The following is a 16,620-nucleotide window of genomic DNA, read 5'->3' on the forward strand; positions in this document are numbered from 1 at the left end:
TAGCCGGGTTCGGTAACAGGCGGACTGCAAAGTACAAGGCATAAGCAGGAGCGAGGTCAGGTAAAGGCCGGAGTCTGGTACCAGTAATCAAGTATACCAGAGTCCAGAAGCAGAATCAGATGAACCAGGGATCAGTAACGGGTATCAAGCAGGTAACAAGCAAGGTTTAGAGGATCAGGACACAGCTGAAGACCGGTCAGCAAGAGTCAGGGGTTAAGGCACTTTCTTAAATAAGCCGTCTGGCGCCAATTAGTGCTAGGATGCGCTCACAGCGTCTGCCGCGCATTGGTGCGCCCAGGCAACTGTGGGTGCCCGTGCGCACATGTGCATGAGCACGCATCGGCAAAAATTAGTAGTTCTCTTACACTATGCAAAGTGAGCACAGTCCTGTAATGTGTTACGTTACACAGCAAAGTTTCGTCCCCACCCACCACAATATGCCACCTGAGCTGGAACAGAATGGACGCTGCCATGATGCAAATATCCCTTTTTTCCTTATACACCCCAAGTACACCAGCAGCTATCCTATGTCAATTATTGTTTTTTAACATTCCCTTCACAGGTTGGACAATGCTTGATCCACATTAGTAGTTAGGGGTAAATGCTTCACCAGTTGGGAAAAGTGCAGGGCCGGGAGGGGGGATCTAAGTTCTGTTAGTAAGAGACACGTCAATATATTATGTTCAGGCTACATATGTGTGCTACAATGACAGAGTTACTATGTTGTTGGGAACTATTCCTTCTCAGGTTGTATACACTTATGATAGATATTGGGGGGACTCTAAACACTGGAGGTCCTCAAATTCCTACTCTTGTCCTAGGGCCACCTTGAAGTTCCTCACATGGAATGTCTGAGGCATGAGAGACCCAGTTAAAAGGTCAGCCATGTGACAGAACCCACTGTCACTGTGTATTTTGGAGGGTGTGTGGGCTGGCCTCCTACCCAAAGACTATGGCCCAACAGAGAATGGGAGACTTGGGGACAAATAGGCATTGGGATTATGTACGGAGGTCTCTATGCAAGTTGCATCCCTTCTCCCTATCCCCCCCTGTTACTGTGTTAAATTATGTTAGGTCATGCCACATAGACAAAAGGTGTGGAGAGACATCCCAGTGGGGGGATGTGTAAGGAGGGGCTGCCTGCTTATCATAACCCCTTGGTATGTTTCAACTGTAGTTTGAATATACAAGTGTCGAGTTTCCATTGGTTCTTACTTGTCCCCTACTCCCTCTATGACAAGGCTAAGGGGAGTGTCCCTAACTGTTTAAAAGTGTATGTTTTGTACCTAACAGTTTTATGCTCTCCATGTTTAACCCTCAACACCTGTGTGGTTTGCCTTGTGATTGTGGTGTTAAGGGCTGGTTATGGCGAGTCTGCAGGCTGTGGGGGTGTGCTTGGAGGACAGGAGACACAGGTCTGGTGGAGGTGTCCAGCCAGGGTATCCGAGATCCGTCACAATGGTGGCAGCAGTGGGATGTTTCCTGCAGTCCAGGACATCCAAACCACTACCAGGATCCAAGATCCAGGCAGCCTCTGAGGAGCAATACTGGGACCGGCCATCACAAGAGCGGAGTTCGGGAGGAGACTGCAAGGCATGTGGAAGCTACATCGGGGACCAGTGACGGAGCGCACCATGCTCGGCTGGGGGGATGTGATCCGCCTGCAACTCTGGCAAGAGACGCTAAGCAATGAGCGGCACCATCAGAGGAAGATCCTTCCCTCCTCCAGAGATCTACTGGACGCAGTACCATGAGCAAGAGGTGTTCCTGAGGGGAAAAGGGTGAAAACTCTGAGCCAAGTGAATAAATATATAGTAGTAAATAAAATAAGCTGCTCCCCTCAAAGAGTGAATGCTCCTAGTTATATGGGTAAAAGATAGGGGGTGCTAATAAGTAATAAAAATAACAATGAAAATCATAGGACTGCACTCCTGAAGTCACTAATCCTTATCAAATAAACAAATGTGCACAAAACATTATCAAACATATGATTAAAAAATATTGTGAAATATCAATTAGTGCAAATAATATTCAGTCCCAATCTTAAGCACAAAAAAATATTATGATAATAAATCAAAGTCCATAAAACACCAAACGTCCATTCCGTGCTTGCTGTGATATACTGATAGAGGAGTGATCCTTCACCAAACTTGAATAGACACCCAAAGTGACTGGATAAGTAATCTGCTTACCAGAGCACATTGACTCCTTTACTCAAACAGAGAGTCAATGAGAGCTTATGCAGAATAACGCCTGCTCACATAGGCTGAAATGGAGATATTAGGCCACTTCCTCCTTAAAGGTCTCGGACGGATATGAAATAACAATGGAAACATCCATAGCGTAATTTCATTTATTAAAACATTAGCAAAGATAAAACTTAGATAAAAATTGGCCTGGGAGGATATAGTTACATAGTTAGTCAGGTTGAAAAAAGACACAAGTCCATCCAGTTCAACCACAAAAAAATAAACAAACAAAATAAAAAACACAGTACTATCCCATACACCCAACTCCATACCCACAGTTGATCCAGGAGGCAAAAAACCCCCAGCAGAGCATGATCCAATTTGCTACATCAGGGGAAAAAATTCCTTCCTGATCCCCCGAGAGGCAATCGGATTTACCCTGGATCAACTTTACCTACAAATCTTAGTACTCAGTTATATTCTGTACATTTAGGAAAGAATCCAGGCTTTTCTTAAAGCAATCTACGGAGCTGGCCAGAACCACCTCTGGAGGGAGTCTGTTCCACATTTTCACAGCTCTTACTGTGAAGAAACCTTTCCGTATTTTCCTCTAGACGTAAAGAGTGCCCCCTTGTCTTCAGTGTCGACCGTAAAGTGAATAACTCAACACCAAGTTCACTATATGGACCCCTTATATATTTGTACATGTTGATTATATCCCCCCTTAATCTCCTCTTCTCAAGAGTGAATACATTTAGTTCTTCTAGTCTTTCCTCATAGCTGAGCTCCTCCATTACGCTTATCAGTTTGGTTGCCCTTCTCTGCAGTTTCTCCAGTTCTCCAATATCCTTTTTGTGAACTGGTGCCCAAAACTGAACTGCATATTCCAGATGAGGTCTTGAATATGAGGCTGGACACTCGCTACAGAGCCCTCCAGTAGTCCGTGTCTCAACTGTGGCCAGGTACAGCAGATGGCAGCCCGGCAGAAGGCGTTGGCTATGGTGGCGTGGGGTTGCTCTATCAAAAAACGTACAGAGACACAGACATTGGGAGCGACGGGGAGTGGCGGCTGAAAGACATCCTGGACTTCCGAGTTGGTGCTGGACCTCCCTGAAGATTATCAGCAGCCCAGCATGACTTGCGTTGCCTAGGACTGTCCGGGAGAAATATCGGACAGTCGCTATTTAGTGGAGCACTGGGAGGCCTACTAGTCTCTAATAATGGACAGAAAATGTGCTACGACCTGCCTACCTGAAGGACAAACTGTTATATATTTTGGGTAGATAATACACACTGAGGGCAATGAAAATTGTTTCTCTCTCTTGTCTAGCACCCCATCCCTAAAAGCTTCTTCCGCCAACTGCTTTAAGGCCCTTTGGTAGTCAGGCAGAGGGTCACCAGTGCTATCTGACAAAAGGCAGTGAGACTCGTCCAGTTAGTCAGTTCTATTCTGAATGATGAGGCTTCCACACCTTGTCCGCTTGCTTGATAAAGAAAATGCAGTAAAAAAAAATCACACCTTTTAATAAAATGGTAAAAATGGTACAGAACAGTAAACATAGTCAAAACCAGGCATCGGAAGCCAAAGCGGGTAGTCAGACAAGCCAGTAAATCAGGAAAACAGAAATAAGCATAGTCAGAGGCAGCAAAACAGGATAAGGAACCAGAAGGGACATCAGCCCAGCAAAGTTTTTAACAGGAGCACAGCAGAGAATCTCCAGATATATTTGACCAAGGCGAAGGCAGTTTAAATAGCCAGAAAGGGCTGGCTGTTGGCGGGACTGATGAGCAGGTAATGATAACCAGGTGAGCCACTGGAGGATCAATGATTGCTGACAAATATACAGCTGAGCAGCCTGAGCACGGAGAAGGGAGCTGCTAGCAGCCCAGCCCTGACATAATCCTTCAGTGCATTGTGCTCAGAAACCAATATGTTGTAATTGTATTTGGTACTAGAATTACATAATGCTAGAAGATCTCTATATGTTGACTAATAATTGTTTTTTAAAAAATGTCCCTTGAATGAGGAAGGGAAAAAAGTCGATTTTGGTGTAGGACATCTGGAGTGGAAAACTGATCAAGATGTAAATGTAAACCTTCCAACTTGTCCTTCCTCCCACAAATCCATTAAGATGGATCAAGATGTAAAACGTAATGGATTTCCTCCCACAAATCCATTAAGGCTATATTCACACCAATACGTTTTTTGATGCATTTTGCAGAAATGCAGGACATTTTTTTTAACATGGGCTCCTATGGAACATGTTCACATCAATGCATTTTTGTGCCTCTGCTTTTTGGAAAGGGTCAGGGACTTTTTTCCCGCAAAATGCAGCGTTTTGGCTTTTTTTTTTTTTTTTTTAGGGTGGACCTCCGCTTTAATAATTCTACACTATGGTACGTTTACTCGGAGCAGACATACAAGAGCATCTTAATGGAGAACCCACCCACTATACCAAAATACTGATAGAAATTCCTGGAGGGTCCCTAGTGGAAAAAGAACACAGGAAGACCTACATACTTTGGAGGATGATTGATACATGCCTTGATACAAGTGTAAATGAGATGAGAGTTCTGTGAGCACAGTGGTGATATACAGTGCCTTGCGAAAGTATTCGGCCCCCTTGAACTTTGCGACCTTTTGCCACATTTCAGGCTTCAAACATAAAGATATAAAACTGTAATTTTTTTGGAAGAAACAACAAGTGGGACACAATCATGAAGTGGAACGAAATGTATTGGATATTTCAAACTTTTTTAACAAATAAAAAACTGAAAAATTGGGCGGGCAAAATTATTCAGCCCCCTTAATACTTTGTAGCTCCACCTTTTGCTGTGATTACAGCTGTAAGTCGCTTGGGGTATGTCTCCATCAGTTTTGCACATCGAGAGACTGAAATTTTTGCCCATTCCTCCTTGCAAAACCGCTCAAGCTCAGTGAGGTTGGATGGAGAGCGTTTGTGAACAGCAGTTTTTATTTCTTTCCACAGATTCTCGATTGGATTCAGGTCTGGACTTTGACTTGGCCATTCTAACACCTGGATATGTTTATTTGTGAACCATTCCATTGTAGATTTTGCTTTATGTTTTGGATCATTGTCTTGTTGGAAGACAAATCTCCGTCCCAGTCTCAGGTCTTTTGCAGACTCCAGTCCTGTATTTGGCTCCATCCATCTTCCCATCAATTTTAACCATCTTCCCTGTCCCTGCTGAAGAAAAGCAGGCCCAAACCATGATGCTGCCACCACCATGTTTGACAGTGGGGATGGTGTGTTCAGGGTGATGAGCTGTGTTGCTTTTACGCCAAACATAACATTTTGCATTGTTGCCAAAAAGTTCGATTTTGGTTTCATCTGACCAGAGCACCTTCTTCCACATGTTTGGTGTGTCTCCCAGGTGGCTTGTGGCAAACTTTAAACAACACTTTTTATGGATATCTTTAAGAAATGGCTTTCTTCTTGCCACTCTTCCATAAAGGCCAGATTTGTGCAGTACACGACTGATTGTTGTCCTATGGACAGAGTCTCCCACCTCAGCTGTAGATCTCTGCAGTTCATCCAGAGTGATCATGGGCCTCTTGGCTGCATCTCTGATCTGTCTTGTATGAGCTGAAAGTTTAGAGGGACGGCCAGGTCTTCGTAGATTTGCAGTGGTCTGATACTCCTTCCATTTCAATATTATCGCTTGCACAGTGCTCGTTGGGATGTTTAAAGCTTGGGAAATTTTTTGTATCCAAATCCAGCTTTAAACTTCTCCACAACAGTATCTAGGACCTGCCTGGTGTGTTCCTTGTTCTTCACGATGCTCTCTGCGCTTTAAACAGACCTCTGAGACTATCACAGTGCAGGTGCATTTATACGGAGACTTGATTACACACAGGTGGATTCTATTTATCATCATTAGTCATTTAGGTCAACATTGGATCATTCAGAGATCCTCACTGAACTTCTGGAGAGAGTTTGCTGCACTGAAAGTAAAGGGGCTGAATAATTTTGCACTTCTGCTGGAATCGCCTAAGCAATTCCACCACAAGCTCCCCACCCACACGTCACAGTTCCCTGAAGGCTACAGGTCAAAGTGCAGCGCAACTTTGCACAGTGGGAAGCCAGCGTGAATGTGCACCTCAAGCCAAAAATATAATGCCCTGTTAAGCAATCATAATCCCCTGGCAACTCCAGGGTACATCCTGTAAATGTAAATGTCTACAAAGGAATGGTAAAGAGGACTCATCTGAATGAATTCTATGATTTTTAGCACAGTATAAAGCCTTTTGTGTTAAAAGGGTTGTAAAGGTTCATTTTTTTCACCTTAATGCATCCTATACATTAAGGTGAAAAAGAAAACTGGCAATGACAGTCCCCCCAGCCCCCCCATTTTACTTACCTGAGCCCGTTCACCTGCTGCGCTCGCCCCAGACATCCTCTTCTCCACTCAGTCTGGCCGTTGATTAACTCGATAAGATGGATTGATAGCAGCGCAGCTATTGACTTGCGCTGCTGTCAATCACATCCAATGGCGCGGTGTGCCGGGGGGCGGGGCCCAGTGGTACAGTCTGCGGCTATAACTGCCGGCTGTATCACGGGATTGCACCCGCAACAACTAACCCCCATGGGAGAGAGCTCCCACGAAGGGGGTTACTTCTTGTGGGGAGTAGCCGAAACAGCCGCCGAGGGACCCCAGAAGACTAGGATCGGGGTCACTGTGTGCAAAACGAGCTGCACAGTGGAGGTAAGTATAACATGTTTGTTTTTTTGTTTTTAAACTGGAACCTTTCGTGTCCCTTTAACATTTCTGTGTATTTATCCTTACAGTTTAATACAGTATTTAGTCAATGGATACGGTTAGAAATTCAGCATACTCCAGGATGACTCAATATTTGCATAACACATGAAAATACATTTTTAATTTACAGAAAATGGTTACCTTCCATGTACTCCAAGTCTTCCTCTGTTTTGGAATCACTAAAAAAAATCAAAATAAATAAAAGTTTGACAAGTTTTATATTACAATATTAAATATAATTTTTTTTAATTTTCAGTAACATCTGAAAGGGTGTCAGGACAATTCACACCTTTCTTATGCAACAGGGAATTCAACATATTTATACTGAAATTGATTCTGTTCATTCTGATACACAATTGGTTCACTTTGATGGGTCCCACTACCTCCAGGTACAGGGCGTGGCCATGGGCACATGTTGTGCTCCGGCCTACACCAACCTGTACCTTGGGGGGTGGGAACAGAAAATATTTTCTGATGAAACACTAAGTGCATATCTTGATCATGCATTTTGCTGGTACAGATATATAGATGCCTTTTTTTTTCACTTGGACACACACACAGTTGAATCTTTTGAAACATTCATCAGTATGTTAAATAACAACACCTTCAAACTTAAAGTGTAAGTTCACCTTTACATAAAATCTGAACTGTAAGGTGAACTTACACTGGACCCCCTCCCCATCACACCCAGTCTCACTGACCTGGAGTCCTGCACTCTCCTGTTCTGACACATCGTATAGCCGCTTTACGGGTCCAGGGATTTGAAATCCATACAAATTTCTCTCCTCTTCTCCAGCGCTGACAGGACAACCTATGCTGGCTTTGATTGGTCAGTGCCAACAAATTAGAATACCTCCTATACGTACCTGTAAAGCTGCTGTCAGATGTGTCAGAGCAAATGATCGCCACACTCCAGGTTAGCGGGACTGGTGGGGGGGCAAGTTATTGCGTGTTCAAGAACTGTACTTGCATGATTGGACTTGAATTTCCCTCCTCCAATCACCCAGTTTTTCCCTACCGGAAATTATTTTTTCATTTTTCTATACCTTTGGGTGTGTGGCGTCATCTCAAGTTCCTCCCTGGTTATGGGGGGGCATCCAGACAAAAGCTGTATTGCAATGTTATGTGTGTTGTTGGTTTACTTGTATTCTTCAGCAAGATGTATGGCTCTGTGTGACTCTGGATCTTATGTTTGATCCTAGGCTTCTATCTTGTGGCCGTTATGAAAATTACAGTCATGTCAGTAGATGTTAGAGTTATCTCCTGAAATGTCAGGGGACTAAATTCTAAATTTAAGAGAGCCCTGGTGCTCAAATACTTAAAAGCCCGCCATCCTCACATCATGATCTTGCAAGAAACCCATATGCTGGGGAGTAAGATTTTGGCTATGAAAACATCCTTGGATGCACAGAGCTATACATGCCACATTCTCTTCATATGCTAGAGGTGTGTCCATATTATTTCATAGATCGTTACCTTGCTCTATAGAGACAGTAATTACTGATCCTGGAGGGTGCTATTTAGGGGTAATAATTGATGTTTACTCCCATCGCTTGGCTCTGGTGAATATATAGATTCCTCCTTCTTTTGCTGGGAACATTCCTTATGAGGTATTGGAGAAGCTTGCACCACATGTCCCCTTTAAGTTACTGGTGGCTTGGGATTTGAATAATATCTTTTTTTTTTCCCCACAAAGAGATAATATCTAAGATTATACATTGGACATGTCAAATCCACATAGGGCCCCTAATCTTGAGGCATTACATTGGGCTGAGGCTGCGGGCCTTGTTGAGTTATGGAGGTGGAAGCATCCCGCAGAGAGATGCAATTCATATCTGTCCTTGGTACATGCTTCCTCCTCCGAAATCGATATGGCATTTGCCAATGCGGACCTTTTGCCCCTTGCATCTGAGACCACATATCTTTCTGGGGTGCATCAGATCACACCCCATTACAGATCAACTTACAATTGGGGCCTCATGGGTCTAGGAGGGCTTGGCGTCTATCTGCTGGTTGGGTAGGGGGGCATACTGTAGACTTATAGCTAGATTCAGGTAGGCAGGCGTAGCGTTGCGGCGGCGTAGTGTATCGTGTTTACACTACGCCGCCGTAAGTTAGCGAGGCAAGTACATGATTCACAAAGTACTTGCCTGCTAAGTTACGGCGGCGTAGCGTAAATCGGGCGGGCGTTAGCGCGCCTAATTCAAATTTAGCTGAGGGGGCGTGTTTTATGGTAATGGGGGGTGACCATAGGTGATTGACGTAATTTACGAACGGCGCATTTGCCGTCCGTGTACATATCCCAGTGTGCATTGCGGCAAAGTACGCCGCATGGTCCTATTGGTTTCGACGTGGACGTAAATGACGTAAATCCCTATTCACGGACGACTTACGCAAACGACGTAAAATTTTCGAATTTCAACGCAGGAACGGCGGCCATACTTAACATTACTATTCCAGCTATTTGATGGAATAACTTTAGGCCTGATAATGCGTTACGTAAATGGCGTATCTGTACTGCGTCGGCCGGGCGTACGTTCGTGAATAGGCGTATCTAGTGATTTACATATTGCACTATATGACATTCCATGATAAGTATTATTTATTCAGGGTTTAAAAAGTGTTCAGAATGTGTGAACCAGGGGTCCCATTTTTTATCATATATGTGATTTTTATTATGTAAGGTATGAACTATTTTTTCCATAAAATTAATATTGTTTATTCTAACTTTCAATTGGGCTAGAGGTACTGAGGGAGATTTCCAGTGATAAGCAATTAGCCAATGTATAGAAACACATATTGTGTGGACAAGTCTCATATGATGGAGGGATAGTCCTATGATGGGGGAGAATAATACACAGTTAGAAAGAGTAAGATGTAAGATATTGTTCACAATTTTGGATGCAAAGTTTTCTAATTGTTTCCATATTTGTTAAACTTTCTGACATTCCCAGAACATATGTGGAAATGAGCCTATAGCTGTGCATCTAAAGCATGTCTGAGGTAGTGAAGGGAAAATGGCATGGTGTTTTGTGGGCATATAATACCATCTTGTAAACAACTTTATTGCGGTCTCTCTAATAGTGAGTGATCTTGTGCATTTGTGGAGGTTGTCAATACATTCGTCCCAGATTTCAGTTGACAATTATATATCACACTTAGTTCCCATTTGTGCATATAGGGGAGTTTTTCTTGCAAATCAATGTTAATCAGATTTATTTATATCTCATAGATCAACCCGGAGCCTCTAGGTGTTCTTAGATTCTTCTGAGTTCATTATTGGGAATCTGAAATCTCGTTTTTAATGCGGAGAATGAAGTAATCAAGGAGTTTTTTGAAAGGGATGTCAGGTTATTGTCAATCCACCATGTGAATTCCCAATTTTCATGATAGTGTGGTGAGAATTTGGGCTCTCCTATGCAAGAAGCGTGTGGGAAAGTGGTAGAGTCAAGATTACGTTTCTTATTGTATAGCCTCCAAAGTTGGTATGATTGAAAGACCAGTTGATTTATGCCGCGTACACACAGAATGGTCTGATGGACCGTTTTCATCGGTCAAAACCGATCGCGTGTGGGCGCCATCGGTTATCCACTTCCAGACCTTAGGTGTTTTTCAGATTTGGTGTTTGCAAGACTAAAACAGTTTTTTCTGCTAGAAAATTACTTAAAACCCCCAAACATTATATATATTTTTTTCTAACACCCTAGAGAATAAAATAGTGGTCATTCCAATACTTTTTGTCACACCGTATTTGCGCAGCGGTCTTACAAGCGCACTTTTTTTGGAAAAAATTCACTTTTTTGAATTAAAAAATAAGACAACAATAAATTTGGCACAATGTTTTTATATATTGTGAAAGATAATGTTACGCCGAGTAAAATGATGCCCAACATGTCACGCTTAAAAATTGCGCCCGCTCGTGGCATGGCGTCAAACTTTTACCCTTAAAAATCTCGATAGGCGATGTTTAAAAAATTCTAGAGATTGCATTTTTTGAGCTACAGAGTAGCTCTAGGGCTATAATTATTGCTCTCGCTCTAACGATCGCGGCGATACCTCACTTGTGTGATTTGAACACCGTTTTCATATGCGGGCGCTACTCGCGTATGCGTTCGCTTCTGCGCACGAGCTCGTCGGGACGGGGCGCTTTAAAAAAAATTTTTTTTTGTTTTCTTATTTATTTTATTACTTTTTACACTGAAAAAAAAATAAAATAATAATTTGATCACTTTTATTCCTATTACAAGGAATGTAAACATCCCTTGTAATAGAAAAAAGCATGACAGGTCCTCTTAAATATGAGATCTGGGGTCAAAAAGACCTCAGATCTCATATTTGGGCTTAAATGCAAAAAATAAAAAAAAAATAAAAATGTAATTTTTTCAAATGACCAAAAAAAAAATTTGTCTCTTTAAGAGGCTGGGCGGGACTGACGTTTTGACGTCACTTCCGCCCAGCCGAGCGAAGGAGATTTTTCCTTCAGTCTCGTCCCCGCTCACCAGCCGACAGCACCCGATCGCCTCCGCCGCTACCGACGACTCCGGTAAGCGGCGGAGGGCGGCGGGAGGGGGGGGCCCCTCTCCCGCCACCGATAACGGCGATCTCGCGGTGAATCCGCCGCGGAGACCGCCATTATCGGATTCCAGACCGCGCACCCTAAAGATCGATACCTCGGTTGTGGCAGCAGCTGCTGCCGTTACCGAGATATCAATCTTTAAAAACAGGACGTACATCGTCGTGCGCAGGTCTGGAAGTGGTTATTTAACCATTGGATAAAAAAAAGCCAACCTGTTTTAAATTTAACCAAAGGATTCCTAACCGATAGAAAAAAAACTATCGTTAGTAGGCACGACCATCGGTTAAAAATCCACGCATGCTCAGAATCAAGTCAACGCATGCTTCAAAGCATTGAACTTCGTTTTTTTAAGCACGTTGTTGTGTTTTACGTCACCGCGTACTGACACAATCGTTTTTTTTAACCGATAGTGTTTAGGCGCGACGGACGTTAACCGATGAAAACGGTCCATGGGTCCGTTCTCATCGGATGGACTGATCGTGTGTACGCGGCATTAAGTGTTTCTAAAGTATGGATTGGGATCTTGTTTCCCCATAATAAACTTGAAATATAATATGGAAGGATTGAATCTCTTTCAAATCTGACCCATGTGGTTTTAAGATTTTAGGTATGCCATTGGGCAAATAAATAATATAGCCAGAAGTCTGGAAGGCCAAATCCGACACTTTTTTGTGATTTGTATAACACCATTTTAGGTAGACATGGGTGAGAACCTAACCAAATTTGTTAATTGCCGACTGGAACTTAGTTATTATTTTATTTAGTCTAAACTAAATAAGTATAATAACTTGGGCAGGATTGTCATCCTAATTGCTGTTATTCTGCCTAAGAACAAGCTAAATTGTTAATGTCAGGGGTGAGATAAATTCCTAGATAAGGGAGAGATCAGACGCGAGTAGAGGAGAGCCAATTGTCTGTTGACAGGGGGGGGGGTCTGTGCTGATCAGCGCAGCCCCCCCGAGGATGCCCACACTGGACCACCAGGGATGCCATTAGAACCACCAGGGATGCCAATCAGTGCCCAAAATGGATGCCAATCAATGCCCACAATGGGCATCACTGATTGTCAGGCATTATTGTTTGTCACTGATTGGCATCCATCAGTGACATACATTACAGTACATCAGTGCCTATCAATGCCACCTATCAGTGACCATCAGTGCCACATATTAGTGCCCATCATCAGTGCCACCTTATCGATGCCCCATCAGTGCCACCTTATCAGTGCCAAAAGTGCAGCCCCATCAGTGCCCATCAGTGAAGGAGAAAAATTACTTATTTACAAAGTTTTGTAAATGAAACAAAAAAAAATAGTTTTCAAAATTTTCGGTCTTTTTTTTATTTGTTTAGCAGAAAATTTAAATCCCAGAGGTGATCAAATACCACCAAAAGAACGCTTTATTTGTGGGAACAAAATGATAAAAATTATGTTTGGGTACAGTGTAGCATGACCGCGCAATTGTCATTCAAAGTGCGACAGCGCTGAAAGCTGAAAATTGGTCTGGGCAGGAAGGTGTATAAGTGCCCTGTATTGAAGTGGTTAAAGAGGAAATTATTGATGCTAGTCTATTGGTAACAGTCTGCTAAAAATCTTAAGGTCATTGTTTATTACTGAAATCGGTCTGTTGTACGGTCTTTACTTGGTTTTGGAATTTAGGACATGTTGGCAAATAACATTTCCTCTGGGAACTGATCGCCTTTCAAAATGTTATTGTACAACTTTGTTAAATTTGGGATTAGAAATTGGTGAAATGGTTTATAATAGAAGGAAGAAAACCCATCTGGACCTGGGGCTGAGCCTCTTTAAAGAGACACACACTAAGCTTCACCGGTGCATGTTGCGTTTAACTTGTCTATTTGTGTAGAGGTAAGTTCAGGTATGGGTAGTTTATCTAACCATGACCATGCTGAAGGTGGGATTGAGGAGGTTGGAGAGGAAAGGAGATCTGAATAATTTTTTTTTTTTAAATAGATAATATTTATTGAGGATAAATGACCAGTTGATTACTGTTATTCTTGAGTTTATAAACATGAGTGGGTCTTATTGATTGATTAAGCTTACGGGAAAACATTGTGGAATATGTATGGCTAGACAAGAAAAATGTGGCTTTAGACCAGGGGTGGGCAATTATTTTTTCGATGGGGCCACATGAGAAACTAAAAATATTTTGGAGGGCCGGGCCAAAAGGCTAAACTCAATACTGCATAAAATCAATTGTATTTCTTTATAAAAAGCAGTAAATATCATTGTTGGACAACTGGTACGAGTACTTGTTATAGACATGGCACAGGAGGGGGACAGAGGCTGGGGACATGGCACAGGAGGGGGACAGAGGCTGGGGACATGGCACAGGAGGGGGACAGAAGGCTGGGGACATGGCACAGGAGGGGGACAGACGCTGGGGACATGACACAGGAGGGGGACAGAGGCTGGGGACATGACACAGGAGGGGGACAGAGGCTGGGGACATGACACAGGAGGGGGACAGAGGCTGGGGACATGACACAGGAGGGGGACAGAGGCTGGGGACATGACACAGGAGGGGGACAGAGGCTGGGGACATGACACAGGAGGGGGACAGAGGCTGGGGACATCACACAGGAGGGGGACAGAGGCTGGGGACATGACACAGGAGGGGGACAGAGGCTGGGGACATGACACAGGAGGGGGACAGAGGCTGGGGACATGACACAGGAGGGGGACAGAGGCTGGGGACATGACACAGGAGGGGGACAGAGGCTGGGGACATGACACAGGAGGGGGACAGACGCTGGGGACATGACACAGGAGGGGGACAGACGCTGGGGACATGACACAGGAGGGGGACAGACGCTGGGGACATGACACAGGAGGGGGACAGACGCTGGGGACATGACACAGGAGGGGGACAGACGCTGGGGACATGACACAGGAGGGGGACAGACGCTGGGGACATGACACAGGAGGGGGACAGACGCTGGGGACATGACACAGGAGGGGGACAGACGCTGGGGACATGACATGGCACAGGAGGGGGACAGACGCTGGGGACATGGCACAGGAGGGGGACAGACGCTGGGGACATGGCACAGGAGGGGGACAGACGCTGGCGACATGACACAGGAGGGGGACAGACGCTGGGGACATGGCACAGGAGGGGGACAGACGCTGGGGACATGGCACAGGAGGGGGACAGACGCTGGGGACAGACGCTGGGGACATGACACAGGAGGGGGACAGACGCTGGGGACATGACACAGGAGGGGGACAGACGCTGGGGACAGGCAGCCACTGTTTAATCAATAACAATTGATTAAACAGTGGCTGCGTGTGATGGCACAGTGGTTGCGTTTGATGGGCACAGTGGCGACAATTGATGGCACAGTGGCTGCGTGTGATGGGCACAGTGGCAACAATTGATGGCACAGTGACTGCGTGTGTTGGCACAGTGGCTGCATGTGATGGCACTGTGGCTGCGTGTGATTGGCACAGTGGCTGCGTGTGATGGGCACAGTGGCGACAATTGATGGCACAGTGGCTGCGATTAATGTTAATTCACGCCGCTGAAATGGATCGGCACGACCAACTGAATAGGGGGGGGGGAGCGACGAGCACACAAAGTGACAGGAGGAAAGGGAGCCAGGAGCGCACTCGGCAGCCAGGCAGTCGGCACACAATGTGTAAAGTGCCGCTGCCAGTGGCCCCGCGCTGTGACAGTGAGTGACACACTGGCTGGTTGTGCCCCCCTCCTGCACTAAATGGTAGCGCCCGGCCCTGCATACTGTGATCACCGCGGTGGGGAACATTACAGACAGCGTTCGTTTGAACAGCTGTTTTCCCCGCCGCGCATAGACACTCCCCCTTGGACGGATCTGTCCAATCGCGAGCAAGGGGGAGTGTCTATGTGACTCCCCCTTGCTCGCGATTGGACAGATCCGTCCAAGGGGGAGCGTCTATGCGCGGCGGGGAAAACAGCTGTTCAAACGAACGCTGTCTGTAATGTTCCCCGCCGCGGTGATTAACGTGGCGGCGGCGATTTCGGCGGCGGCGGCGGGGGGGGCCGGATTAAAAGGTCCGCCGGGCCGTATACGGCCCGCGGGCCGTAGTTTGCCCAGGTCTGCTTTAGACCAACAAAGTGTCTTTTCTGCTTTGTATGCAAGTAAAAAATTGTATTCATTAAGTTTTTGAGAGATCACATTAAAGGGGTTGTATGGGTTCGTTTTTTTCTTTTTAAACAACAAACATGTTATACTTACCTCCACTGTGCAGTTCGTTTGCACAGAGTGGCTCCGATCCTCCTGTTCTGGGGTCCAACAGTGGCTGTCTCAGCTCCTCCCCGCAAGAGCTAACCCCCCCTATAGGAAGTGCTCTCCCAAGGAAGTTAGTTTGCGGGCACGCTCCAGTGTGATACAGTCAGCGGTCATAGCTGCCGAGTGCATCACTCGGCCCCACCCTCCGGCACGCTGCGTCATTGATTTGTTTGACAGCAGCAGGAGCCAATGGCTGCACTGCTATCAATCATCCAATAAAAAGCCGCCTCAAGCTGGGGGAAAGCATCGCAGGATCGCGCCAACAGAGATTGGGGGCTCAGGTAAGTAAAATGGGGGGGGGGGGGCTGGGGGGCCGGGGGGTGTTCTGCTAATTTGATGAGATGTCCTCTCAGGACTGCTTTATGTGCTAGCCATAAGGTTGTGGGGGATATATCTGGGGTAGAGTTTAATATAAAGTAGTATTTTATAGCTGATGCAATCTCTTGTTGATGTTTGGGGTCTGTTAGCAATGATTCATTAAAGTGGATGTAAACCCAATTAATGAAATTTGAGCTGTGTCCATAGATCTGCAGTATTTTGTTATCTCCCCTTAAAGAGCTAAGCCCCGTAGCGCTCTCCTGAACCGTTCCTTTGTTATCAGCCTAACTCCTGACAAATTCTCTGACACATCAGATAAAAGCAGCCTGAAATTTCAGTCAAGGGAGGTTGCTAAAATAGATTAACAGGTAACCCGCAGGTGCACTGCTCTGCACCTGTGGATCAGTTTAAAAGCAGCCCAGTAACTACTGTAGAACAGATATGCCCATGTATACACTGTGATTT

General features: G+C 45.0%; 1 protein-coding gene across 2 annotated transcripts in view; it reads right to left on the reverse strand.

Moving 5' to 3' along the window:
• Positions 1–16,620, reverse strand: part of ZFYVE26 (zinc finger FYVE-type containing 26) — a 499,004-nt gene that overhangs the window by 168,775 nt on the left and 313,609 nt on the right. For both annotated transcript variants that reach the window (XM_040332529.1, XM_040332530.1), the window contains exon 27: positions 7,113–7,150. In XM_040332529.1, the coding sequence (XP_040188463.1) occupies positions 7,113–7,150 (38 nt within the window). The remainder of the gene's footprint in view (positions 1–7,112; positions 7,151–16,620) is intronic.

Source organism: Rana temporaria, chromosome 13, assembly GCF_905171775.1.
Source record: "Rana temporaria chromosome 13, aRanTem1.1, whole genome shotgun sequence".
Lineage (NCBI taxonomy): Eukaryota > Metazoa > Chordata > Amphibia > Anura > Ranidae > Rana > Rana temporaria.